The 27146-nt window shown below is 39.4% G+C and overlaps 1 protein-coding gene across 3 annotated transcripts in view; it reads right to left on the bottom strand.

Moving 5' to 3' along the window:
- RELN (reelin) overlaps positions 1–27146 on the bottom strand; it is a 274847-nt gene that overhangs the window by 97002 nt on the left and 150699 nt on the right. For all 3 annotated transcript variants that reach the window (XM_032106018.1, XM_032106019.1, XM_032106017.1), the window contains exons 11-17: positions 15608–15753; positions 11521–11672; positions 9238–9350; positions 7419–7627; positions 4809–4937; positions 3598–3707; positions 752–818 (exon numbers count right to left, since the gene is read on the bottom strand). In XM_032106018.1, the coding sequence (XP_031961909.1) occupies positions 752–818; positions 3598–3707; positions 4809–4937; positions 7419–7627; positions 9238–9350; positions 11521–11672; positions 15608–15753 (926 nt within the window). The remainder of the gene's footprint in view (positions 1–751; positions 819–3597; positions 3708–4808; positions 4938–7418; positions 7628–9237; positions 9351–11520; positions 11673–15607; positions 15754–27146) is intronic.

The following is a 27146-nucleotide window of genomic DNA, read 5'->3' as shown; positions in this document are numbered from 1 at the left end:
TATTTACTTTTCGAATTAAAAAAAAAATGTATTTATGAGCACCCCATGAATCTACACATAACACAATACAGAAATATTTTTATTAACTTTTGGAAAAAAACCCCTGGTGACATAATTACAGCTGCTCATATGTAAAATGACAAATTTACTTTTATCTGTAGCATACTAGATCTGATTACAAGAAATTAAGTTACAGAAGAGAATGCCTCGTGGGTCACACTCTTGTTAATACCTAAATGTAGTTACACCAATATTTAGAATGTGCATACTGCTTTTGAGTAAGTACCTTTTTAATTTTTAGAGTGGAACCCTTCTAACAAGCCAGACTATCAGAAAAAAGTGGAGTGCTGATCTTCTGTCCTTGAAGTATATTAGGTTATGGAATATTAGAACTATTAAAATTGTAATTCTTTCCCAACATTTAATACAAAAGTGATAAAGTGACGAATCACTTCTAAAACCAGTACAAAGTATGCATCACTGACATTTCAGTGTGCTCTGTAGCACATTTTAAGGTGAACTGGAAGTTAGACCTAAAGAAAATCATAAAAAAAAAGTATTAAACATGCTGCTGTTTAGAAAGATTTATCTTTAGCTTTCCAGTGAGCTTTATGAATTCTGAGGGTTATGCTAGTTTTATATTTAGTCATCTAAAAGAGCAAGGACTGAAATGAAAATCACTTCAACTTTCACACCACCAAGTGAACTATGTGACAGAAATTGAACATGTGTACTGAATTATAACACTTACTTGCAACCATTTCTAGTACACTGTCCTCGCCCTGAGCAGAATTTGAGGCAAGATGGACCAATATAAACTGCAGAGAAGAGAAATCAGTTAAATGGAGGGTTATGCTACCTGATCAACAGAGTATGATGAATACAGAAAGAATACAGATCTGATCATACAGTTATTGTATTTATCTTAATCCCATTACCTGGAAAAGGTCTATGAAAGGATAGAATGCATTTGACAGTGTCAAGGATAGTCAGGGATAATTTATTATCTAATGTGTCATGTCTATCTCTGGCTCAAGTACTAGTACTGTTTTAATTACCAAGCCTGTGAATGAGATCAAATAATTTTGTAGGCATTGACCTTTTTCTTCATTCTTCATTGACATTCCTTTCAGCTTAGTTTGGAGATGCAATCCTATCTATGTATTGGTCATGTCACTGCTTCTCTCATTGAAATCTACATCCTTTACTTCACTGGGGAATAAGAACCTGCCCTGGTATGTCTTAAGTAACTATTAATTATCATACTCTTTCACTCATTCTTTTAAATGGAACAAAGCTCCACATCCTATGTGCCCAAAAATACACCAGACTTGTTTTACTCTTTTGCTTCATCTTCCTCCAATGATTTCTAATCAACAGTGTTGATATTTTGTGAAAAATACAAAGGATGGAAAGATGAGCAAATCTCAGTATAACCTCTTGCACTACAATAAAGAAAAGTCATAAGTTGTGGGCAATATCATTTCAATACAACATGCTAAAAGGCCTTAACCATGAGCAATGTCATATCCTCTGTTGAAGAATGCCTATTACTTGGCGTTATCCACTTGCATCGTGACATTGGGAAGAAATAGCCACCAATTTGAAATATTCTATAAGAAGCAGTACTTTTTCCTTTTCCTAGTTTTATAATGTTGCCCATCCAAGCAGGGTGTCAGCTCTCCCCAGCAGACACACTCTAAATCCTTGTTAGCTGCTCCCTATAACTTAGTCCTCATCAGATTTCATGTGATTTCTAGATTTTCTCACTTCTCAGGGTGCAAAAATTCTGTTCTGTCTGTTTGATTTATTTGTGTCTTTTGAGGTCTTTTTGAGGGGGTGGTAAAAGTAGAAGGGTTAAAGATGTAATGATGTCATTCAAAATGAAAAACTTTACGGAAATTGGCATTTTTCCAGAGTTTCTAAAAGATGGCCAGATTCCAGATTTCATTTAAAACTTAATTCACATAGGAAACAGTTGTGAAGCTAAAAGTCAGAGTGCCAAATCTTTGAAAATTTTCCTCTCTTCAAGAATTTGCAAGGCTTGCCAATATTTATGAGTTTTTCCCTACAATACAGTGTAAAGCTTCAGTGTCACAAGTATTTAACAAAGGAGGCATTCAAAACCTCAGAAATACATCTTTAAGACTTGATTCCTATATCATGGTTCTGCACCTCAAATTCAGAGCAGGCACTTTCTAGCCAGATTTTTTGAGATGGTGCACACAGGAGCATGCAGCATCCTTTCATGGAGTTGTACTTTGTTCTATAAGCAAAGGTTGTGCAGATAAATGAATTGTCAAATGATTTTCAAAATCTTGTTTTGTTCTATTGTAAGGAATTGGTATCCTTGGACTGATTTCATCTTGCTGTGGTTTCTGTGAACCCCTCGTGAGTGTCTCCAACACTTAGAGTCTGCATTTTGTGAGATAGCAACTCATCTTTGCAGATACTCACAGACATCTTATGTTTATACACCTATCTTTTCCCTTAATTTTATTTTCTTTTTGATGTATATCATATCCCTAAAGAGAAGCATTAATACCATATCCAGAATGTCAAGATGATGCTACTTCCGATTATGATTAAGAGAACACTTTTCATTATTTTTAATGACAAAATTTCCTTTATGACATCTCCTTAACAGCTCCAAGATTTTATTTTCAAAACTAGGCATCAATCTATTTTAAGAATTCTCCAAAATGTAACTATTTACTTTTCCTAGGCACCATATCAAACCTTACTGGGAATCACTACAAAATTTCACAGGCTATTGTACATCACTGTGAATCTCTAACTTACGTATTTCACGCCTCTAGCCAAACAAATTCAGGATATAGTTTACTTCATTCCAAATCATTTAGGGCTAACAAGAAAGCTAAAAAAATTTGCAGTTACTCTTAGTTAGCCCTTTCAATGATACTTATTTCTTCATTTCATACATTTTATCCTGTGTTCCTAAATACCTCTTCTGTCCTTTAAAGTATTTCTTTTTAATTCTGGTCCTGGTTATCCTCCGCAATAAGTCATATAAATATAAATTCCTCCGTGTTCTTCACATCCATTTAAAGAAAAGGTATGTGAAAAATAATTTTCTAAGAGAACAGTTCCCTGAAACAGATGGTACTTTTCCCTGAAAATACGGTAAACAATGTAAAGGTTTGTCAGTGTTTTGGTAGCAGCATTGCTTGAAGATGGTCTTCCATGTCCAGAAGCAAAAATACGTTCCAGATGCTGCAGTTGTTGCTCAGGCTGGTGCAGTTCCACACAGCCAGTGTGGAACCTATTTATGCAATTAGGACTCAGCAGACAGAAGAAATGTTATACTAAGCCCCTGCCACCAATATTTTTTCCTGGAAAGCATTCAAATAAAAGAAAAAAAAAAAAAAAAAGAAAGATACTCTACTAGACCATTGTCTTTTCTGATGGCAGAATCTCTCTCTAGCTTCAAAATGCACCTGCTACCAAATGCAACTAAGCAGAACAGGAATTTAACAAACTGTAAATCCATTGACTGGTGATTGTGGAAAATATGTTTACTTGGAGCAGCATATAAAATTTACTTTTCTGATGTGTCATGATGATAAGAATACTAACTATTATCGATTGCCCACATATTTCCAAGGATTGGTCCTGTTTGTCTCCATCGAATCCTGGTGTCACTTGTCAGTGCGGCATTGGGAAGGGGAATAGTTATTCGGTTCCACCTGAAATACATACAACACAAACTCTAGCATTTTACACTGATAGTTACTTTAAGCAACTATATATTTTGCAGATATGTTTATGTATTCTTGAAGCTTTGTGAGAAGCTTTAATTTTAACATCTGCTCAAATGAAGCTTAAATTCATGGCAGCTCTAGAAAATACAAAGTAAAAGAAGAACACAGCCTGTATTTTCATACAATATATGAAAGTTAGTTATTATGTTATAAAACTCAGCCATTCATGTAGGAATTCACGAAATTGGCAAAGACCATAACCTCGTTTGCTATAGTGACTTTTCCATCACATTGAATATCACCTAACCTGAACCTTCAGCAGGACTGAACTCTGTTTGGTGGAAAACCTCGGGGGGTGAGAAGAGTGGTCCAGAGGATTTGGCCTGCTGCAGTCTGGGCCATCATTCTCTATCATTCACGGAGGCTGCACTTCCTGCACACACCAGGAGTAATGTTCCTATGAAAACTGGATGAGAGTAGGGGCTGTGTGTCATCAGATTACAGCAATGCTATTTATTTTGTAAGTCTTATGGAAGTTGGGATACACAGGGATTTTGTGCTATGCAGCAAGACGCCACAGTTCATTTTTCAGTGAGAACGGCAGAGAAGAGACTTAGAGCTGAGAAGGGCTGATACAAGAAAGTGACACTAACAACCATCTCCATCAGCAGAAGTACAGAGGATGTGCTTCACTGTAACCCAGTACTGGGATTCCGCGTGAGTAAATGTGTCTGGGGATGTAAATACAGCTTTGAGTGGTGTTTTTTCTGACTAAGAAGAAAATTTCTGTGGCTTTGACACGGTACAAGTTTTCTTCTTATTGTCAACATGCTGTCCAAAGGTGGATTATTGGATTTTTTAAAATTTGTCGTTATCATAAAAAAATTATTATTTTACCACAGAAGCAGCCCCATACATTTCAAGTTTCATTACTGGGTAGCCAGTGAGCCCAGAACACTCCTTCCTCACTGTCCTCAGTGAATCAAAAATGAACGATGACACAGAGTTGCGTGCTTTGCTGCTTTCCTCTGCCACCTACAATTCACTTCTTTAGTCTTGCACCCCTGTTTTGCAGAGAACACTCACCCGCTGTAGTTTTCAGAGGCATAGATGGTACTGTGGGGCAGGTGGGGCCCAGCACAGATCTCAGGCAAACACTCCATGTGGAGCAGTGACCATGAGCGGCCATGGTTGGTTGAAAACTCCAAGCTGACACTGGTAACACATTGAAGGAAAGAAATGAGAAAGACACCATGAGGGTACCTGGCATAGATCTCAATGCACAAGAACTAACATTGAGAAACCACCAAATCTGCTATTTCTAATAACTCTTGAGGAAATAGGAAATAATTTTAAGCGGACTTTGAATACAAAAAATCTGGCAAATGCAAACACGAGACAAAGTCTCATGAGTGTTTAAAACCTCAGAGGTTTATAGACTGAGGATTGCCTGAAGACAGAGTTCTTGTTTGGTCTCCATCTAGCCAGTGTTTTTATGGACCTGCTGTTAAATAAATTGCATTACGTTTATATTTCATACTGAAATAGTTTCAGATATGAGGAGAAAACCTGGATTGATCAGAGCTAGACAGCATCATGAGAGCACAGGACACCTATAGCTGCCAGGTATTACATCTGCAGAAGGTGGTAAAAGACCACTAGCTGTTCATGCACTAGCTGGCTCTTTCCTGGGCTAAAAACCCCAAAATTGTTTACAACCTATGAGTATAAGGAAATTCTCAGATGCCTTACACTCTGAAGACCTTGAAAAAGTAATATAGAAAGTGCTTGATTTACTACAGATTTAGTATTGTACTGAATTACTCTTGTAATTTCCTCCATATAATTAGCTTGTAATATTCTGTTTTATTTTAAGTAATGTCAGTGGGACATTATAAAAGTCATAATTCATCTCCTCAATATTAAATTGTTTGATCTGAATTTTTCTTTTTATGATAATTTGCTGACAGTATTACTGTATTTAAATGTATCATCACTGCGATATTGTGTCTATTAAAACAGTTTATGGAGGTTTTGACTAATTTATTTCAGGTTTAGCTGTAGAGATACCTTAGAGGGTCATTTTTACTGCATATATTCAGTATAAGTCTCTCACATTTGCAGTAATGAACGCATTATGAATAATGCTGAAGACTGGGAGATGTGAAATGCTGCAATATTTGGGAAATACAAATAGGGAAAATGGTGATCTAATGCTTCTTTAGTTATGGAGAAGCTCACTTCTCCTTCAGAAATCGTTTAATGAAGGAAGAATATTACTCTTTCAAAATATATACTAATCTCCATCAGAAAACAGACTGAGAACAGGGCCTTTATATAACATGTTTACTGGCCAGGAGTGTTTACACTTTTCATGTAGGAAAATGTTGCTGCCTTCTCTTCCTATCAAATAAAAGCGCAGTGCCTTGATTTTTGCTTCCACTTGAATTCTGCTACCCTGCATGGATGCAAGAACTGTCAGTGTAAATGGAGCTCTTTCCAGCTGGAAGTAGATGCCATGGGACACAAATAAAAGCACTTACGATCAGTTACTTTAAACTCTCAACTCTGCAAAATGTAAAGTAACTTAATCCTCATAAAATACCAAGACAAATATTTGCATGTGTATATAAGGAAAGAGGGGCAGTGGGCAGTTTGGTTTTGGGTTCCCTGTTTGAAGAAGGATATTAAAGATTTTGAGAGCGGAGTAAAGGATGAGCAAAATGTCCATGGCTTTGAGCACTAAGCTAGGGTGGGCTGAGGAGCTGGCTTGCTAAGCCTGGTGAGGAGGGGTGAGCTACAGCATCCTGTGATGCTGCAGAGGGCACTCACAAGGAAATCAGAGTCAAACTCTCCTCAATAGTGTCACAGACACACCACAAAGGACAATAATCATAAAGACATGTCTTCATAGTTTTGTATTGTACATTAAGAAACACTTTTTCAATTGAGCAGGTCACTCAGAGAGGTAGCACAGCATCCATCCATGAAGATTTTTCAAGTCAGGGACAGGCAGAGCCATGTCTGACCTGCCCAGTAACAATCCCTCCTGCAGCAGCAGGTTTCATCACATAACCTGTGTAGGTCCCTTCCAACCAACATTTCGATGATTCTACAAAACATGGAGCCTAAAATGACTCCCTTCTCTCCCTTTCCCCATGGAAAAATTCACGCCGAATGTCCTGAAGAAGTAAAGCCAGCAAAAGAGTTCTGTGATCAGCCTACAGACAGTGAGACCCTCACACTGATGGTCATTAAGATGAGGGTCATTTATCACCAGTCTTACAAGAATTAGATATGCTTGTGGCATCAGTAATCTTGGAGAGGTCAGCAGTGCAGCTTTCTGCTGCTGCCTTTAATGCTTTCCTCCTTACACAGTATTAAGAAGTAAATCTCATATCCATTAGAAACTGAAGCAAAAGTCACTCTGAAATCATGAGCATATTTCAGAATTATGGGCTAAGAAAAGCAAGTTTTGACCTGGAAAGCTATTAAATGACTCTTTATTGCACGTGAGGTACATAAATCTGGGCCTGTAAAGATCAAGAGAAACATTAGCTTTTGAGCAGCTTATATTTGTCATTATTAGTGGGATCCCTTCTTATTGAAAAAAGATTTCCAAATCCTCATATAGATTTTGTAAACCAAAATATACTAGAAAGCTGATAATCAAAAGAATTATTTTGCCAGTTTTACCTGTTACCAGGTTGATAAGTTCCACAACCCAAATTGATGGAAAACTGGATCATGTGAGTCACCGAGGAAGGGAGCACCGGAAGGACGTGGAAGTAATCCACAGCCCAGACATTCCTGTTGTGGCCTTGGTGACTCTTTTGCTTCAGGCAAAATTTGGTTGCAGGAGTCTGCAGGTCTGGACTAATGACAACAGAAACCAAAGATGGCACCTTTAAAAGAAATTAAATAAGACTTAAGTAAGTTAAAAAGGTCACAAGGTACCATTAAAAAGAACAAAGACACTAATTGTGCTGGACCAAATGTGCTATTCTCTCTCCTTCCTTCATTTTGTTAGCTTTTTTAGCCACCTTTTTCAACACATGATCCCAAATGAAATAATTTACTATTATGTGCACAGGTGTTAACACCCTGGATACCAGTGATGCTTATCACCTCAGAGGGATAGGATTGTTTGGCTGTAAAGCCACAGAAGAAAAGACTGTACCTTCTGTGTTCTGAAAAGGGCAAGTTTATGTTGTCAGTTTCAGCTGGGAAGGGAAGATGATGTTTGTCCTGGAGCCTTACAGCTCCCAGAAGCTAAGGCAGGGTAGTGGCATGTCTACTCTGGATACGTGAGAATGGAGTAACAGCAGGAGTTCACAGGCATAAGTGGGGAGGATGTTATGTTGCTGAAATAAATGAAAGCACTGCTTTACAAAGCTTAGCCTTTGTCCTAAAGCAATGAAATTAGAACTTTATTATGTCAGAAGAGGATGTCAGCTTTAAAACTGCTTGTTTTAAAAAACTTCCACAATGAATTCCATGTAGTTTCAGATCCTATCTCTCCCCAAGTTCTCTAATTAATATTTTATTATTTCACAATTACAATTTCCTTAGTTTTACAAAAGTTCTACCCTGTCTTTCACACAGAAGCAGGCAAGGAGGGAAGCCACGCACAATGAAACAATGCAAGTGACTCAACCAAACTCAGGCCAAACGCTATTGTAAACACTTGGTTTCTAAGTGCTAAAGTTACAGACAAAATGCTCACAGACCTGTGCTTGAAAACAGCTGCATCTTTACCACCACATTTCCCTCACAATATGTAAGCACACTGCACTTCAATATCTAGTGTATCCATATGCACATGTGTGAAATACCAAATTTTGCCTGTTTTACAGCAGCAGAACAAGGAGACCTCAGGGCTGGGTTATTCAGGGTGGACATGATCTAAGTGCTCCCTTGCCCTAGACAGGAAGGATCCTGAAGGCAAGTTCAAGGTCTTTATTGTCCTGCCTGAGGGTGGTGGATGTGGTTGGAAGGCGGCTGCACTTTGGGCAGAGGAGATGCTGCCTGTGCAGTCTGCCTGCAGCCACCTCCCACAGCTGAGTCCACCAGTCCCCACTGAGTCCCCACTGAGCCTGCACCACTGCAGACCCTCTCCCAGCCACTGACACCACCACGACTGACCCTCTCAGGACCCCGCTCCTCAGTATCACACTGTGGCTAGAACAAGCTTGAGTGGAAAAAGCAGTAATTTTTTGTGAGGAGATGTTACCACTGAAGTTTTCAGCTGATAACTGACAATTTCTGCCCATCGCTTGCTTGCCTGCTTCCCCAGTCCTGGCCAACAGTGCACAGTTCTGCCTGGGGCTGGAGTGACCAGCAGTAACTGCAGAGCTGTGCTGCAAAGGCACCTGATTGCTCCTGGGTCTGCACATGTGTTTGGAAGGTCATGTTTGAGTGTCCCTGTGGAATTCAACACACAATATTCCTGTGATGGCTTGAAAAGAGAATGGTCTATCCATCCCATCCACCTGCTTCGTTCACGATGACTTACCTTGTAAGCAGCATAGGTCAGGGTATCAAGAGGTATGTGTTCCCTCCTGCCTTCAGTCTTGGCATACAGTATGACATCATTTTCATGGGATTCTCCAGAATCACAAGTTCCCCCTGTACAACACACATTTGAGTGAGAAAAAAATTAATTGAAGCCCTTGTTATTGGAAAGTGGAATCATATATGCAGCCATAATTATGAAAATAATTACAATCAGATGCTATTTAACTTGGGATCTGAAACAAAAGAACACCATCCCCAAGGACATAGTGTATAGGAACTGTTTGATCAGATACACCATGGCAGAGATCAAGGGGGTTGACGATTAGGAAAACCTCAAGTACCTCTTTTAATCAGCTTATCAAAACAAGTTTAATAGAAAATGCTGTGCCTCAAGCAATACTTCTATCTGTGTGCTTTAAATCCTATTTACATAGAAATGCTCTGCTTTTGAGTTGTCATTTGTAAACTGCTATTTACTCCTCACATGTCATGCAGTCACACGTAGGTATGTAACAATCTCTTAAATACTTCTCAGCTGATAGTTTGGCAGCTGAGAACTTGCTGTGCTGCTCCTTCTACTGTCTACACCATATCCAAAGGGATGGCTGGCTGGATGGAATCTATCGTACCACACAAAAGACTTGTGGCATGCTTGCCCAACTGGAGCAGGGAAGCATTTGAAATACCTTCATATCAGTAGAACCCAAAATACCCATTAACTTTCTGTGAAAGAGTGGATGTATTGGCAAATATGAGCATTAAGTTCTGCATTATAGTTACAAGATGAACATCATCTCACTAGTTTGGTATTATGCAAAAGAAGTTTCTAAAACAAAGTTTCTGTATTTGAAACAGGAATTAATAATTAATTATTTTCCTGTACGTTAAAGGTACTGCAGGTATTAAAAAAAATACCCCAAAATAGAAACAAAAACAGAATGAGGAAGCTTCTTTGAAAAGACTGCAGAGTAGAAAGACTACATACATTGGAACACTTTCTCTGATTTTTATTTGCTACAAGCAGCCAGTTTGTAATGGACTAGGAAAAGCAGTCCAGAGAACTGGATAAGATGTGCATTTTTAATGTGTTTTATACCATAATGAGGAACATCCATTTTTCCTTTCAAATTCTCCTTGCCTGAATGTTTAAACTATTATTTATTTAATTTAAAAATATGCACAGAATACATTTTTTCAAACAATATCCCACTATCCTCTGAGCCTGCATCTGCTGACAACTTCTCCCCGAAGTTCAGAAGGTTGACAAAATTTCTTTCCTGTTTCTCTTGCAGGTGTTGTAATGCTTGGAAGAAATGGGAAAAAGCATCCTCTTTTTCCTGTGCTTTATTCATAATTCATGTAACACAGAGGAGATGTGCAACAATTTAGGACAACATGAGGTCTTCCCCTCATTAAATAAAGTGTGTTTTTTCTTGTTGATACAGAAGGTTGCTTGTGGAGGTCACAGGTTTATTCTCTGCTTCCTCCTTTATTATTCTATTATTCTCTTTTAAGCAAAAATCCTCACTTTCTCTAAACATGGTGTTGAGAGAATAACCTCACGGAACTTCCTGTATGTGCAAAATAAAAGTTCTGGAAAAATACTGTGGGTGTTAACTACCATGTTCATGGGGATTTTGATCTGTTGCAACATCAAACTAGTGCAGTTGCACTGACAACAACAGTGGGGAGGGGAAGTGACAGGACAGGTTGGTTCTTGGCTGCTTTCTTAGCCCTGGTAAATGACTGATGTCGTACTCTGCCCCAGTAAGGAAGGTCCACAGATGATGCTAACACCCCACCAGTGCTTTTCATGAGGGATGCCACATGTAGAACACACCTCCTCCAAGACCACAGCACACTACAGCACACTCCATGTGAATCTCACCCTAGGCCAACGCATTAGCAGAGGAAGGATTTTACAAATGGAGTAAGAGCTTTTGAGGTGAAAGTATTCCATGGGTTCATCAGGGAAGGCTGCCCCACCTCTGTGCTACTCCCATCTCATCCTCATGTGCAAGTCTCTTGACTCTGATGGATTAACACCAGGGTCTACATGGATATGACTGTGGGAGGATATGAGAGGTACCTGTAAAACCTCTAAAGATGACAAAGATATGACTGTCTCTTCTAAGTATGGATTAAAGGGCACTGAGTGAAATTAGTATATACAAGAAGATGCTTCTTCACATGAGAATTGTTCAACTGTGGGGCTGGGGCACTGCATAATGTAAATCTCACATGCTTCACATCTTGTATTACATTAGGAATTTATACTCACCCATACTGAAATAAAACCTCAAGTTCCCATAACCTGTAGTGTCCATGTATGGAGTACATATTTTTCTTTCTCCATCTCTGAGAAATACCATAGCTGAGCCAGATTCCAGAGTTCCACATTCAGTACCAATGACAGCTCCAAAGATGTCCCACCTGCAGAGGCCAACAATGCGTGGAGAACATGCAGCAGCACATTACTGATAAACTCATACAAAACATGTCATAGGGGTTCACTTGTACTTACAAAAGTAGCTGTTTCTACTCTTACATAGGACAAAAAATGCAGTGTTTCGAATGTGATCCCTATGCCATTATTTACGTACTCAATATTAGCATTTAAACTCAGTTGGCTCAACTAAGGCAAAGTTAATGTAAATATTTAAAAGAATTTTGCAGAAATGCATGAATTAATAAAAAAATGAGGCTTTTAATGAATGCTGTTACCAAATATGCAGTGTTGTATTGTTCTACAATCTTCATCATTTTTTTCTGGTGTTAAAATATTTAAAAAATAAATGCATTCTGCTTCATTTTGCATAATAAGAGATTTATAGATCAATGAAACTTGAAAAGGCACATGTCCACCCTATCTGCTATACAAATATGAAATATGTAGGTAATAGCTGAAAACGCTCTCTTTTCATCTTTTTGAGCATTTAGGGTAACAGTTTTTAACTAACACATGAACAGAGTATGAAAAAAAGACTGCTGTGTTTCTAATATGTGATGATACTATCTTTCTCAGTTTTTCTGTACAACATTTTATCTTATTTTTATTCAGTGATAATTAAAAGAGCTGTTGCAGAATTTTCCAATTATTTTACATTGAAAATACATTTTCATCATGAAAGTGATGGTTACTTCAAAACTCGATCAAAATGTTTTGAAATATTAGAAAGTGTTGAAAACTTGTGCATTTTGATCTGATACATTGTTATTATTCATGTAGAAGTCTTAATTCATAATGAAGTATTTAAGAATTATAAGGTTGATAAAACAATGAAATTATTTAGAATCACTAAATCCTGATAATCCAATCACTTAACTATCCAGCATTATTCAGGAGGAATGAGAAAACATGGAAGTTCAGAAACCTTTGTGGGAGGCAGTCTCTTCCTGTCTCCTTCCACCAGAAACAATCTCTAGCAGGTATGTGCCATATGACAATTCCAAAACCTGTCATTTCAAGAACTAAACAGTCCATTTATTAGTTTAACCATTCCAATGGCTTCAAAATGCATTTCTAGGATCTTAAAAGCTGCCAGTTTCCCTATGGACCTAAGCTGAGACAGACTGGTGACATGCTGGTTTGGAAATGCTGCTTTAAAACTGTCAGTCATTTACACAGGAATTAGCAAGCTTAACATCACTGAAAAGCTTTATGATATAAATATTTTAATGGAAGCACAGTTTAATCTAACCCTAATTCTATTGTGCAGATTTTTTTAAAGGTAATGAGCAATATAATCAAAACACAATTTTGAAAATGGGTCTCCTGAGCTGAAGGCAAGAACAGAATTAAACAGTTGTGCCTACTTTAACTTACACAAAAAAAATCTCACAATGCTCCATTGATCTTTTGTATGCTCTATTTAGCTCAATTAAAACACTCTCTGTAGTGACCCACAAAACAGCTCGGGGTCATGAATGATGCAGTTCATGGGTGTTTCCAGGGATCCTCTCTTTTTAGGCAGCATCAGAAATGAAAACCAGAGAATTCTACATCTTTTTTTTTAAAAAAGGCACTTTAATAGAAATACATCAACACACTGCCAGTAAAGAAAATGGAGAAGGATCCTGGGTTATGGCATGAACTAACATTTACATTTTAATTCATTTAACCCTCTCATGACTCTTGGAATTCTTCTTTATAAAACAGGTGATTTATGGACCTAAACTAGACCAACTGGACATGAATGTCCAAAGCAACAATGTGCCTGCTAGAGACAAACGCAGCCTGATACGGGGATCCACTTTTAGGATCAGGCTCTAATTCATGCAACTAAAGAGAAGCAGAACAACAGCAGAAATATGTCTGGTACTTAAAACAGCAACACCATCCACATAGCCTCCGACTTTAGGTGGTACATGCAAAAAATACCAATCAACTGCTTATTAAGAACAGCAATAAGTTCCTCTGCCCTCATCTCCGAGAGCATTTGGTGCAGAGGAGAGTAGTGGTGGCCCCTACACCTGAGCTTCCTTTTGCTCTCCCTCATGAGGGATGCTTTTGCCTTAGACCTTGGGAGCTGGCAGGCTCCAGCTGACATGACAAAGAGAACTTCCTGCAAGCTCTATCTCAGGTATACCGTGCTCTGTGACTGTTTGATTACAATAAAACTGTATTCCAAGTATAGTTCAAATAGCATTTGAAAATATTTCTCTAAGAAGTGATCAAGGAAACTCATATATATTTGCATTTATATACAGCTCCCAACACCAACTTCAGAGAAACATTGAAAAGAGGAACAGTAGCGGTGACAATTTTATATGATTAGGATGTAGTTCATAACATCACCCGAGTTCGGTGTTTATTTATGGCAGCATGCAATTTAAATCTCCATTCTTATAGAACAATTGAAAGAAGGAAGTTTCTAATATAGAGTAACATTTCCAAAGAAAAAAAAAAGGAAAAAGTTGTGAGGCCTTGGGCTGGCAGAGTGGGGGCAGATCAGGACCTGGTTGCTGGGACACAGACTAACAGAATCGAAGGCATCTGCTGGCTGCACCCTCCCTCGCCCACCTGCAGTTGTGATAGGGAAAGTGTAATTTTCCTAATTCAGAAGAAACTGTGCATTTGTTAACCAGGGTTGCAAGTACTCAACTAAACACCCAGTCCAGCAGAGACAAGATCTAGAGACAGGGCAGATGTCCACAGACAGCACTCCCATCCTGTTTTTTCACCACATCTCAAAAGTGTCCCACGTGGTCACGTAGAACACAACACACACGTGCTCATTTTCTTCCCTTTGTCTGAAGCAGCACCTGATGCTATTGGCTGATTATTTGAACTGGGACAGAGTTCACAGAGAGTATTTTTTTCTGTAAATCCCAAATATACCACGTGTCCCCAGGACACATTAGCATGTATTTCTTAAAAGGTGCTCTTTACTTTCAGCACAGCATAGGCAGCATTTGAATCAGTTGCTAATGATCTGAAGTACTTTGTAGGTTAAAATCAACATTCAGTGGAGACCCATAAATTAGCAGTGTATGTTTCTCATTGCCCTGGGGTTACAGGAACTAATGATTTTTTTTTTTTTTTTTTTTAACAGAAAAGAATCAAGACCCTACTGATGGTTATTTCCTTTTTGTCAGAATTTATACAATGAGGTATACAAAATGAAACTTCTTTATCAGGACACATTTTTTAAAGCTCACTCATGTTTTGGTAAGAGTAGTAATATTGTTGTCCTAGACAGTTTTGTTTATTTTCTGTGTCCTTGCAGCAGTCCCTGCTGGATATGCCTTTACAGGGAACCTTTGAATCACAATGTATATATCCAAAAGAGATATAGTGAATTATCAGCCAGACCCTGAGCTCTTGTCCAGCAGGTGTGGCTATGCTCTTGGTGCTGCTAGATGAGAATAGACTGCTGCTTCAGTTGTCCTGCCTCTACCTTCTCCTCCTCTTCCTCCTCCAGCACCTACAGGCATCTGTATAAGCAGGAGCTCTCTCAGTAAAGTGCAGCTCACAGCAGTGATCCAGAGGGGGTGAATTTCTTGAGGAATTTGATTTCATATGGACATGAATTTGTTAACAACACCCTGGTGTGAATTAAAAAAGCAGATCAACATCATATGTTTCCTTAGAATAGCTACATAAGTCACAAATACGACTTTTTTTCATTAAAAACAGTGGTGGCAGGATGGTCCAGACACAAACTGTTCCTCCTGGACTTCCTGAACTTGTTTCTTCCTAAAATCTGCAATCAGGTGCTATTTACAGTATTGCTATTTATCTTAGTCACAATCTTCCCTGACTACAGAGCAAAGATAAAATGCAATTCTCTGTTTATCCCATCTCCTCATCCCTGGAGTGATGCTGCTCACCTCTGCAGGGCCCTGCTCGGGTTGGGGACACTCACCCTTTGGGCTGGTTCTCAAACTCTTCTGCCCACTGCTCCTGGGCATCCTCCATGGAGAGGTCCACGTCGCGGGTAGTGGCGAAATTGAACTCGCTGCCCTCTGTCCCATGGAAGTAGATGGAGTTCCCATCGGACTGGCAGCTGTGCTGTGGGCAGAAGGAAGCTGAGGTTATGTTGGGTTTGTACAGTGTTCACACACCGCCAGATCTCAGCATGAGCTGTACTTATCTAAGGACTCACTGATGCCTGAAATGAAATAAAAACCAGATGGTCATCTTTTATCTTTCTTGCCCTGCCCCAACAATTATTGTGTCCTAGTCTCATACCTGCTTCCCTACAAACCCACTGCAGACCATGGTAATAAGTGTTTGCATTGAAAAGTCATGTGCCACATCTCTGGATGTTTATTTCTGTTTTAAAGTATTGCCCTTATGTCTGGCCCACATACAACTGTGTCTGCAAATAACTTCAGTAGTATACCAAATATTGCTACGGGGATTTTGTAGAAGTACAAGTTTTGTGCTGTGAAACACATCAGATCTCTGTGCTTGAATTTTTGCCAAAAGAGGTATTTGTATGTAAAATTGCTACGCATTGCCATACAGTAAACTTTGGGCCTCAAGTGTGTGAGTGAAAAGGCTGTATTTGCCATATTTAGTCCAAACTGCATAACAAATAGCTCTAGAGGCAACAAGCTCTTGTGATACAGCAATCCCAGGGATCCTGAGCCTGCTCCCAAACCCAGTGCGTCTGCTTTTCCTGTTGCGTTTCTGCACATACAACCTCAGCAGCACCAAATGAAGCTGTGTGTCTCCCCCAGCATTCCCTGACCACCACAACTCTCCAGGAGTATTGGCCTGGAAGGAGCTGCCTGTGAGGAGCACATGGGGGTTACAGTACAGATTTTCTTCTTTCCCCATCCTACTTCTACCTTCTTGTGAGTCTGATAAAATGACAGTCTGCCAAATCTCTGGGGCACAAACAGGTACCAGAAACTTCTAAAGAAGATCTACCTGGTCTTAATGCAAGCAGAGCACATGGCATTTTGTTGAATTGTTCATATTACAAAAAGTACTGATAAAAAAAATTCTCTCAAACGCTTCTTTTATTCGTGTGTGTGTGGCATCTTGCTCTTCTTAAAATTGGAAGGTGAATTAAGGAATTATTAATTAGAATAATTCTGCATTCTTACAACATCTCAGCATTTAAAAAAGAGATACAATAATACCAAATTGCATTGACCTTTTCAGTATCGTCTGTGCAGTGCCCTCGTCTCTGAACCCCTTCATAACGCGCCAAGGGAAAATATGACAATCACATCTTCTGCACTTAAAAAGGTCATGGTAGTGTCACATAAGGGAATAATTAGATTTTTAACAAAGAGAAAGGTGGGACAAGAAATGAAAACTGCTCAGTACATCTTTGTCTATGGGTTTTTATGAGCAAAGTACAAAAGAAAACATTTTGTCATATTCTATAATGCTTTATTTATCAATGCAATAAAATGACAATTGAAATTCTTGTATTGATAATTTTCAAGTATGGTTGCCAATACCTCAGCAATTAATTTATATTGAGGAATGTAATTTGTGACTGTATTTCTAGAGGTGCCTACATATTGTTAGAAAAAACTGTGAGTACTTGAAGTCTGATTTTTGTAATAGAGACTTCCTGGTCTATACTTGAATGACAACAGCTCTATGTTTAATAACACAGATTAAATATCACTTAAAAATATAACACACTGTAAAAAATGTAAAGGCTGTTTCAACTGCTAAAATAAACAAATTGCTGTTAAAGTGTTTTTCTTCCAAAGAAAGGTCAAAGAAATAGAAAGATCCTGAAGTGTTGATAATTTATCACAGAAAGGAAATAGATTTTGTTACAAGTCTCCTTTCTCCTTGCTCTGTTAATGCAGCATACACACAGTACACCATATATGCCACTGAGGAGGCAGAATAATTTACACATCAACTATATTATAACTAGCAGAAATTAATGAGACAGTTTTATATCTTCTCTTTGAAAAACAGCAGTTGTACTACGCAGTTATTTATAAGTGACTCAGAAATTGCTTTTGTTTACTGATTTTAACCTTCACGCTCATAGGTATTGCTAATTTTAAGCAGAATTTTAAGAATGATTTGTTTATTGTGCTTCTTGATTTTCAGAATTTTCTTCATTTGCTGAACATAAATGAAGTATTCTTTATCTGTCAATTAATCTGACACAAAACCTCTATTATCTCCAGGCAGTCAAATAAATACACTAAAAATAAACATTCAGGCTAAAATATAATTCAGATTTATACATAACCCTTCATCTCAGGAAACAAATAGGTAAATAGATCCTACTGAGCTAGATACTAGAACTGCATACAAGCACTGGAAAGTCCTTCAGAAGTCTTACTAACATCTCAGGTGTTAAGTTATATGTAAGCATGCATTTGATAGTGGGTATGCAATTAGTAATCTCTTGCCTGATGATCTATTAAAATAAACAGAAACCAGATACAACCCCATTATCTTTTAATATTTGTATATCCTTCTGCTGTCTAGCAGAATATTTACTGAATGGAGTTTTCATTTAGGTTGTCAAGATAAATAAATGGGTATTTTGGCAAGGGGGGTATAAATAATTATTTATACAGTGGTGTATGATCAACCCCTTACAAAAGCTCAAAATCATAATTTATTTTATTAGTTCTATAAAGCTGTGTTTATGCATTTATGCACAGCTCCATAGTATCTATGAATATGTATTTATGCATATTTTATGTGTTAACGAACCACACAACGTATGGCTCAAATCACAATCTGCTCATGTCGGCTTTGGCTCATGTGAAACAGCTACGCAGAAGCGAAGTTCAGACTGGGGTTTAACTCCTCCTGTTATCCTAAACACCTATGAAACCTGTAATAGAAGCTCCTGACCTTTAATGGCCTTAAAAAAGAGTAAGAAAGATGCTCAGAACACAGGTACAGCTTTTGAAGAAGTTCTGAGGGAGTGCCACCATTTTCTTGTATGTTTTGCCCCAGTGCCCCCATCTGGGACCTGGGACACCTGCCCATGGGAGAAGCAGATGTGGAAGAGCTCTATGACCTGAGTCCAGCCCAAGCCAGGGCTCCTCTGCTCATGATCTTATTCTCTCCCACCTGTCACATTTACCTTGCTTGTATAACCATCACCCTCAGGTTTTTTCTTTCAACTTTTCAAGCAATCACTATCTGTCACTGCTTTTACTGCTTTTTTTTACCTGGTGGGCTGCTGAAGGAAGAAAAACCTCAAGGAGCACCCAGCCAAATTTTCTAGGAGCAAAAGAAGCTCTGCAGGAGGTGGTCCCTCATCAGCCTTGCGCCCAGCTGCCTTGTCAGTCTTGTTCAGCATCCAGGAGGCTGCTGACTGTGTTGGATTATTTTGAGGGTTTGGAATAGGGCTTGAACAGATTAAAGACAGAATTGAAACCATCAGACTCATTTTCTCTTGGGTTCAACCCAAGATTTGAATTCAAGTCTTTGGAAAAAGCCAGCTAAAGTACAATTTACATACTGTGTTACCTCTTTCCTAAATTAAAGGCTTTGCACTGGTGGTGGTAGTCTACATACTTCCAGTATTTAAAGACTGAATTTCTCAAGTGTTTATTTTGTTATTCACAATGTGGAATGGACACGTAATGAGTTTTAAAACTATCTGGATTAAGTTCTCCCTAAACTGGAGATCCTGTGGATTATGTAGTTGCAGAGTCCTCTTTTATGAATTCCAGATTAAATTTGTTCTCTGTTTAATTTTAATTTACATTTAAATAATTTATAAGAGGAAATTACCTTGCTATGCAAAATTTGTAACTAAAAGGGCCAAATGACAGCAACAAGGATATTCGTCCTTGTTACCATGGAAGCATCTGCTGTAGGTCCAGAACTAAAGCACTGTTCAATTTTATTTAAAGGGGATTAAATGCATGTGGAACATTTAGTGTGTCCTTGTGCAAATTACAACATGGAAACATTAACTAATTTGTAAGGAAAAGTTAATTTAGAGAAAAAAATTCTTTGACAAATCTGTTAAACATAATTTAACAAAGTTTACTCCCAGATCACCTTCATAATAGAACACAAGACAAAGGCACTTGAATGAAGCCACTTCACAACAGTGGCTGTTTCCCATTGTTTGCAACTGGAATAGGACTATCAGCCTTCCATAACTGTTGTACTCCTAAATAACAACCCCTGCCTGTTGCCAAAAGGAAAGAAGCCATGTTCTGTTCAGGGACTGTGGTGATCCCAAGAGAAAAAAAAACCAAAAAAACAACAAATAGTTTAATTTAATCTGGCACTACCTTACTCACTAGCTGTAATTGTTAAGCTATTGCTCTGCAAGAATAGGGCAAAATGAAAATTGGCAAGATGTATTCCCAAATCTCAGCATTCTTGAATTTACTTTCAATCTAATCTTCACTCTGAATTTGCTGTGTTTCTGAAGTTAGTCTACGGGATAGTCACAGTATCACTGCTTTTTCCCCATTTTCAAGGCCCTGCATGGCTCATCCTTACCTGCCTCCACCATTTCCCATATGCCCCATCTCATGGGCCACTCTTCCTTTACTGCCAGTGCTTGTCACTATGTGTGCTGGTGAGACAACCAAACTTGCATGCCCTTGCCCAATCTGCCCACCATGCTTGTCAAATGCCCACATGATTTCCTTCAGACACTTCCTTAGTGCTCTCTTCAGCAAGTCTTATCAATGATTACACTGAAGAGTGCACTGAGGACCAGGATGAGGATTCTCCCCTCCTGCACTATTTCCTTTTACTCCCACATGTCCCCATCCCCAGCTTATTCCCTGTTTTATAAATGGATGGCAGTCTCCTGGGACACAGGCTTTTTTTTTGGTTTGTGTCTGGAGAGGCATCAATGGTACATTTGGGGCTCTTTGATGCTACATTGGTACCACTACTACAAAAAATACATTTTCACTCTAAAATTGCTGTTGTCTATCAGTATTTCTAGTTTATGAGTACAGTTCTTAGCCAAATTGTCTATAAGACCCAGCAAGTCTTATTAATTCAGGTGAGCTTTCTGCTACACATTATGGAGACATTAGTTAATGGGAGAGAGAGCAATGCATGGTTTCAGAACAAAACTTTGTCAAGAGTCTGCCATGCTCTTTATCCTACACTATACTTCCAAGACTTTAGGTTCTTTTAGGAAAGCCTCTTGATCATACGAGTTGCAGAAGTGTTTAAATTATGACTGCTCAAAACCATTAGTCAACAAGAGCAGGAAAGTCAGATTTGGTGAAGCAGGCGCTTTACAACTGGACCTCTAAGTTTTCATAACTAAAAAATGACCAACTTTTTGTAGCATCTAAATGGCTTAAGGGCCCCAGGTAAAATCTGGGATCCTACATCATGTAACATGTCTGAACAATCTCCGTATTTGTAAAGACTTGCATGTGAGTACCACAAAGGAGACATCAGCTACCCTCAGCGTGACCTCTTGGCTAGGAGGATCTGCAGATCTCCAGTCCACCCTGCAATGGGAAGTAGCACAAGCCTCAACCAGACCAGCCCCTCTCACAGTTGCAGCTAAGGACACAGCCCTGAAGATTTTTAGAAACTCAAAAGACAAATATTAGGAACGTAAACAGAAGCACTGAAGTTCATCCAAACCAGCTTCTGTCCCGCTTGTTCAAGTCAAACTTGTGAATCAATAAATAACTCTTGGCTTTACAGTATGGGATTTCTTTACTTGGAGAGTGGAACAGAGGGCAACTAAATGATACAACTGTGCCATTCGACAAAGCATCAACAGGAAACACTAGTGTGAAATTCCTCAGTGTAACAGATTTTTGGCTGAGGTCTTGCATATCATCTTCCTGAGGTTAATTCCTGCACTCCCATGAAAATGTTGTTCACCTCTATGCCTTTAAAGTATTCACAGTCATCTTTACCATCATTTAATTAGCTTTTTATCAGTGACAAACACTGATGCTCTTCTTCATATTATCTCCCCTGGGCCTAATGGCCCTGATGAGTCTTTCAGACAGCTGTAGCCTCACAATTTATTTTTTGGCGACATTTCTTGCATTGGAATGAATGTGTTGGGCATTTGGGCAGTGCCAGCTTGCAAAGGGCTGACGGCAGATGGAAAGAAATCTGCCCAGTATGCCTTCACCTCTACACGAGCAGAGGGCCATCAATTTCCCCCATTAAGGAGTTGTCACGCAGCCCACCCAGCTGGAGGAGCATCTCTGATAGCCAGGCTGGCTGGCGTATGCTATTCAAATACAAAATGCACTTTAAAAAGAAACGAAAATATAATTTGTCGGCAAATTGAAAATGCGTGGCTTTAACCGCAGCCAATTTTTTAATGACTGTAATATTTTAAGTGATTATTTTTGCCACTTCAGATTGCTCCTTAGAGAGGAGAGGTTTTTTAATTAAAATCTAGGCAATGCAAACAGATGAGATATGAGAAGCAGAGGAACAAGAAGAAAGATGAAGAAAATTAATTGAAGCAGCATTGTCAATGGAGCTATAAATTAGATATTGTGTCTTCCTGGAAATGAGTCATGCAGTTTTAGAAATTTTAAAATTTTGACATGATAGCAGGTACAAGGATAGATTAAGTCCTGATAAAATCATACTTTCTATGCAATGTCTCAGCCAGCAAAGGTATGGTGACAGAATTTATGGACAACTTCAAATTCTAAATTCTGTGGATTTGGCTGTTAATGCTCCTGGCCTGACATCCCTTCTTTAACCAAAGAAAAGAACACAATGTGATTAGAATACCCTCCCATGAGAGAAAGAGAGCTTTAGTCTTTCCTATGTGCTACATTTTTACATCATTTAATGTAGGCTACAGAACAAAAACCTTGGCTGCACAAGCAGGCCGGGAGCACAGAGGGTTATAGTGCACTTTCCCTTTCCAAAACAATGGGATGAAACTTGTCCTGTGATGTAGCAAGAAACATTTTATAAAGTGTGTTTTTACTCATCATTTCTGATTATGGACTGTTATTCAAAGGCTAGTGCTCAAAACACTTTGCTTGTTTATGAGTTTAATTTTCTAGGACATTCCATGATGTTTGTACAACACCGATCACTCCGGCGATGACCGGTTTCCTTAGTGAGTCATTTAACTGGCATGAACGGAACTATTCCTCTATGTTATGGGAACTACTAATATTTGGAGCACTCTGCCCTGAGCATCATCTTCTCTTCTGAAAGCAATGGTGTGCATTTATACCACTGTAAAATTAGAGCGAGAAGGAATCAAGCAAAGTCATTTCTACTCTTTGGCATCTAATGGGTCAATTCATGTTGTTTATATTTATATGCATCTCACAGTGACCTGTGAAGATCAAATTCTTTCCTCCTAGGAGGCAGGAAAGACCCTCTGTGCTTTGACACCAGCTCAGAGCTAATGCTGGCTCCCTGCCATCCCTCCCAACACTTCCAAGCCACAGGGAACTGGCATGGAGAAAGGTGTAGGTTCAGCATTGCTGCCCAAGACCAATTCTCAGCTGCCCAAACGACTCACAGCACCACAGCCAACCACCTGTCAGCTCTCATTAACCCCTAGGCATTGTATCTAAGTATTATTGTTTTAATTAAAAGTGTGATTTTTGGGGGGAAAAAAAAGCAAAAGCAATTCCAACCATGGGCTAGATCCAGCCCTATGGATATACAAATGCCTCCTCATGGCCACAACCCTGAACGAGCACACTCTAAAGGAGCCAGTCGACAGGTTTTGTGCACCCTGCACTGCTTTCTTCACCTCTCCCCCCCTCACACTCCTCCTTCCACCCATGGAGAAGCAGGAATGGCTCTCAGATGAGGTGCAGCAGGAAGTCTGCCCATCTCTTCCCAGGAAGATGTGGTGGATAAGGGCTCCTGTGAGGCAAGCAGCTGGCTAGAAGGCCGGGTCTGGCCCACAGACCAAATACTGCCGCCTTATATCTTATTCAAAAAACAAAGGAATCTTGTCAGATGTGTCTGTATCTTTGTAATGTTGACCAATATAAGGTCATAGCAATTTCAGTTTGCCATTTTCACACTGGCATACGTAGAACATCACCTCTCCTCCTTCAAACTATTTGATCTTATTCAGAAAAGGGATACCCTAATGCTTTTTTAAACAAGAATTTAAAAGCAAAAGAAAAGGAAAAAAATCTTGTTCATTTTAGCACAAACCCAAAAGAAATATATATGGAATATCAGGATGTTTGTTTTAGAAGAAGATTATCCAAAGCCATTCCATTAATTAACAGAGTATTCAGACATTTGGAAATCTACTCTGGAACAAGAGAGAGTCGAATAGCTTAATCAGCCTTTCTTTTTGCCAAACTCTCAGGCTTGCGTGCATGTCTTCTCTGCTCAGCAACACACAACAACACAGGTTCAGGAAGGACTTGCAGATCTAGGCTGTGCACAGTCCTGCTCTGCTCAGGATGTGGTAAAAGGCCGTAGTGTTTTACACACATTTTCAGCATACTTTTCTGAGTGTGAGTGTTTAGTTCTCCCACTTATTTTATGCAACTTTCTCTTCTGTTACACTGGCATGCATATCTGGGAAATGGATGTTCTGGGAGCTGGATGGTGATGACCTGTTACTTAAATGGCTTACTGAATCAGAGTACTGGGATTGGAATATTCTAAGTGTTTATTGGTCATGTCCACAGTCGTGAGTAACAGGGACCAGTTACCATTCCCTTGTCCTAAACCCAAACTGCTCAGTGAGGCTGGCACACACCTGCTGCCCTTGTCCCATCTCATGCCAGGCTGCACACACAGAGCTCAGCACCAACAGCCCCAGCTGTAGTCCCCAAACCCTGCAGACCAAACAAACCAAGCTGCCAGCTGGATGGCAACCTGCAGCCACCATGTGAAGAATGGCTGCAACTACTGTGAGACAGCAATTCTGTAATCTGACTCTTCTCAAAGATGGTAAGTGTCACTGGGTTAACACACCATGACCAAATACATTGTCACTGGTGTCTGTAATGATCCATACTGCTTTATCCCAAGGTGGAAAAATTCCAGAGACAAGTGGTTTGGTCTCCATGTTACTTTTGTGTAATCAAAGCACTGCAGAAACATAAACTGTAAGACTGCTGAGGTTGCCTCCCTTTTGAAACTCAGTTTTTGAGCTTGCACAACCCATTTTGGACTAAAGCAATCAGAGAAAACAAAAAAACTTGCAAAAATTGTACTTCAAAGCTCAACAATTTCTGGTCCAATATAAAATATATATGGAATGCCCACTGAAAGCTGAGATCACTTTTCTGTTCTACAGGAATAGAGATTCAAGGAGCATTATTGACAGAAGCACAGCACTCTTCCCATGCATTTCAGCAATCTCAACCACCAGAGCAGCAACCTAACCATGCTCAGCTGTGAGGCTGTGCTCATGCTCAGAGCTGTCACTGGAAATATTGAAACGCAGTCAGGAATTTATCCTGTTCAACACCCTTCCACACAGTCCAACACAGATAAACACGTTCCAGTGGATCCAATTAATCTCCTAAGGGTTGCTTGGCCTTGCTAACAGCATCTCTCCTGCCTTTTGCTGTCTTCTTTGGAACCAAAACACACAAGTTCAATGGCTTAGCTCTCAGCTTGCATCCCATTTCAGTAGCCAGGTCCAGCTGCGTCTGCAACCAGCCATGTGCTTTCAAACGAGTAGCAACTGCTCCTGACGGCCACAAGAAACGTAAGGAAATCCCTGGGCCAAGCTCAAGCAGACTGGGAGAGGAAGAGAAACTGCTTCCCAAACTGGGCACAGGAAAGTTCCCACAGTGTTTATTGAGAACACAGCATCCAAACCCACCAAATCAGAGTGAATGCATTGCTTCAAAATTCCCAGTAATACTTGCACTGTCCACTCCAGTGGCAATATCTTCAAGGAATGTACCCTCATATATAAGCCAGGTACTCAGTAGGCAGCAAGGATGACACCACTCCTCTGGGAGGTGACAGTCTGCCTAGGTGGATGCAAACTCTGCTATGTCATTTGCTCTCAAGGACAGGGAGTGGCCTAATCTTACGTGTTAGAGCCTCAAGAAAGATTTTTAAAGCTAGTCTTTCTAAAATACTAATTGAGAGAAGACAGGAGGGTAGGAATTTAAACTTGTATGGCACAAACATACATGGCTTGGGTGTCAGAGAAAAGGTCTTGTGAGCTTGAAATGAAGTTTGGCATTGCAATAGTGAGTATGGGAACTTCTTTAGGCACATAGGTGAGAGTTAAAGGTACCATGATACAGCAATGAAACTTCATAGAATCATAGAATACCCTGAGTTGGAGGGTACTCAATGAGATTATAAAAGTCCAACTCTTGGCCCTGCCCAGGACATCCCAAGGACTACGCCATGTGCCTGAGAGCATTGTCCAAACACTTCTTGAACTCTGTCAGGCTGGTGCTGTGACCACTGCCCTGGGGAGCTGTTCCAGTGCCCAACCACCCTCTGGGGGAAGAACCTTTTCCTCATAGCCAGCCTAAACCTCCCCTGGCACAGCTTCATGTAATTCCCTCAGATCTTACCACTGGTCACCAGAGTGAAGAGATCAGCACCTGCCCCTTCGCTTCCCTCATGAGGAAGCTGCAGTCAGCTATTGAGACCACAATTTGCTGATCTCTTAGTAAAAATGTTAAGAAAAAATTTAAATTGCTATACAGATTTTGTGGACAAAGATCAGGACTATTTAGCAAGTTCTTGATGTCTGGGAAGCAAAAAGACTTGTAGAAAAAAGGGAACTAGAATTATCTGTGATGGAAGCTACCCCTGTAACACTGTTAGGGTTTCTCAAACATTATTCTGTAGGCCAATGACTTTGGCCATGATAGAGAAATCTCCTAAAGCCTTCCCCTATGTCATATTTAATGTCATTAGCACAATCTACAAGGATTCTTAGCTTTCTACTTATACAAAATACCATGTTTGTGATGAACTGAGATTAGAACTAAGTGTTTTAAAGAAAATAATAAAAGATTTTGAAAATTTTTATATGACATTCCAAACATGAAAAGCTAAAAAAATTGTCAAAAAATTGTTCTTGGTGTTAGAATGCTACAACAGGTTTTATGCTGATCTGATGTAAATCTTGACCCAATTTATAGTCTTACTTTTGACATAACATGAAATTCACATTGCAAAATCTGTTCAAATTATATTTGGCAAGATTGTTCCTGAAAATCTGAGGGAGACTGCAGCAAGAGCCTTAAAAATGAAATGAGTAAAGGAGTGCTCTGGTGACAACACAGACACACTGCAGGGTCCCATGAAGAATAAAAGCCCTGCCTCACGTATAGCCTTATGTGCCTACGCCACAGTCTTACACATAGCCTCAACCCGGTGTTGGTGGCTACACACAGTCAGATGTCAGCTGTGAACAGGCATTTGCACATTTCACTTGTACCTAGAACAGAAGATAAGCCTGGAGGAACGGCATGTTGGTGAAACCTCACTCATGTCACATAGAAGGCTTGAACTTGATGGGATTTCTGTCTAGAAAAGCTCAGTGCTCAGTGATC

Source organism: Corvus moneduloides, chromosome 4, assembly GCF_009650955.1.
Source record: "Corvus moneduloides isolate bCorMon1 chromosome 4, bCorMon1.pri, whole genome shotgun sequence".
NCBI lineage: Eukaryota > Metazoa > Chordata > Aves > Passeriformes > Corvidae > Corvus > Corvus moneduloides.
Note: the sequence above shows the minus strand (reverse complement) of the source record. Positions and strands in the feature narration are given on the sequence as shown.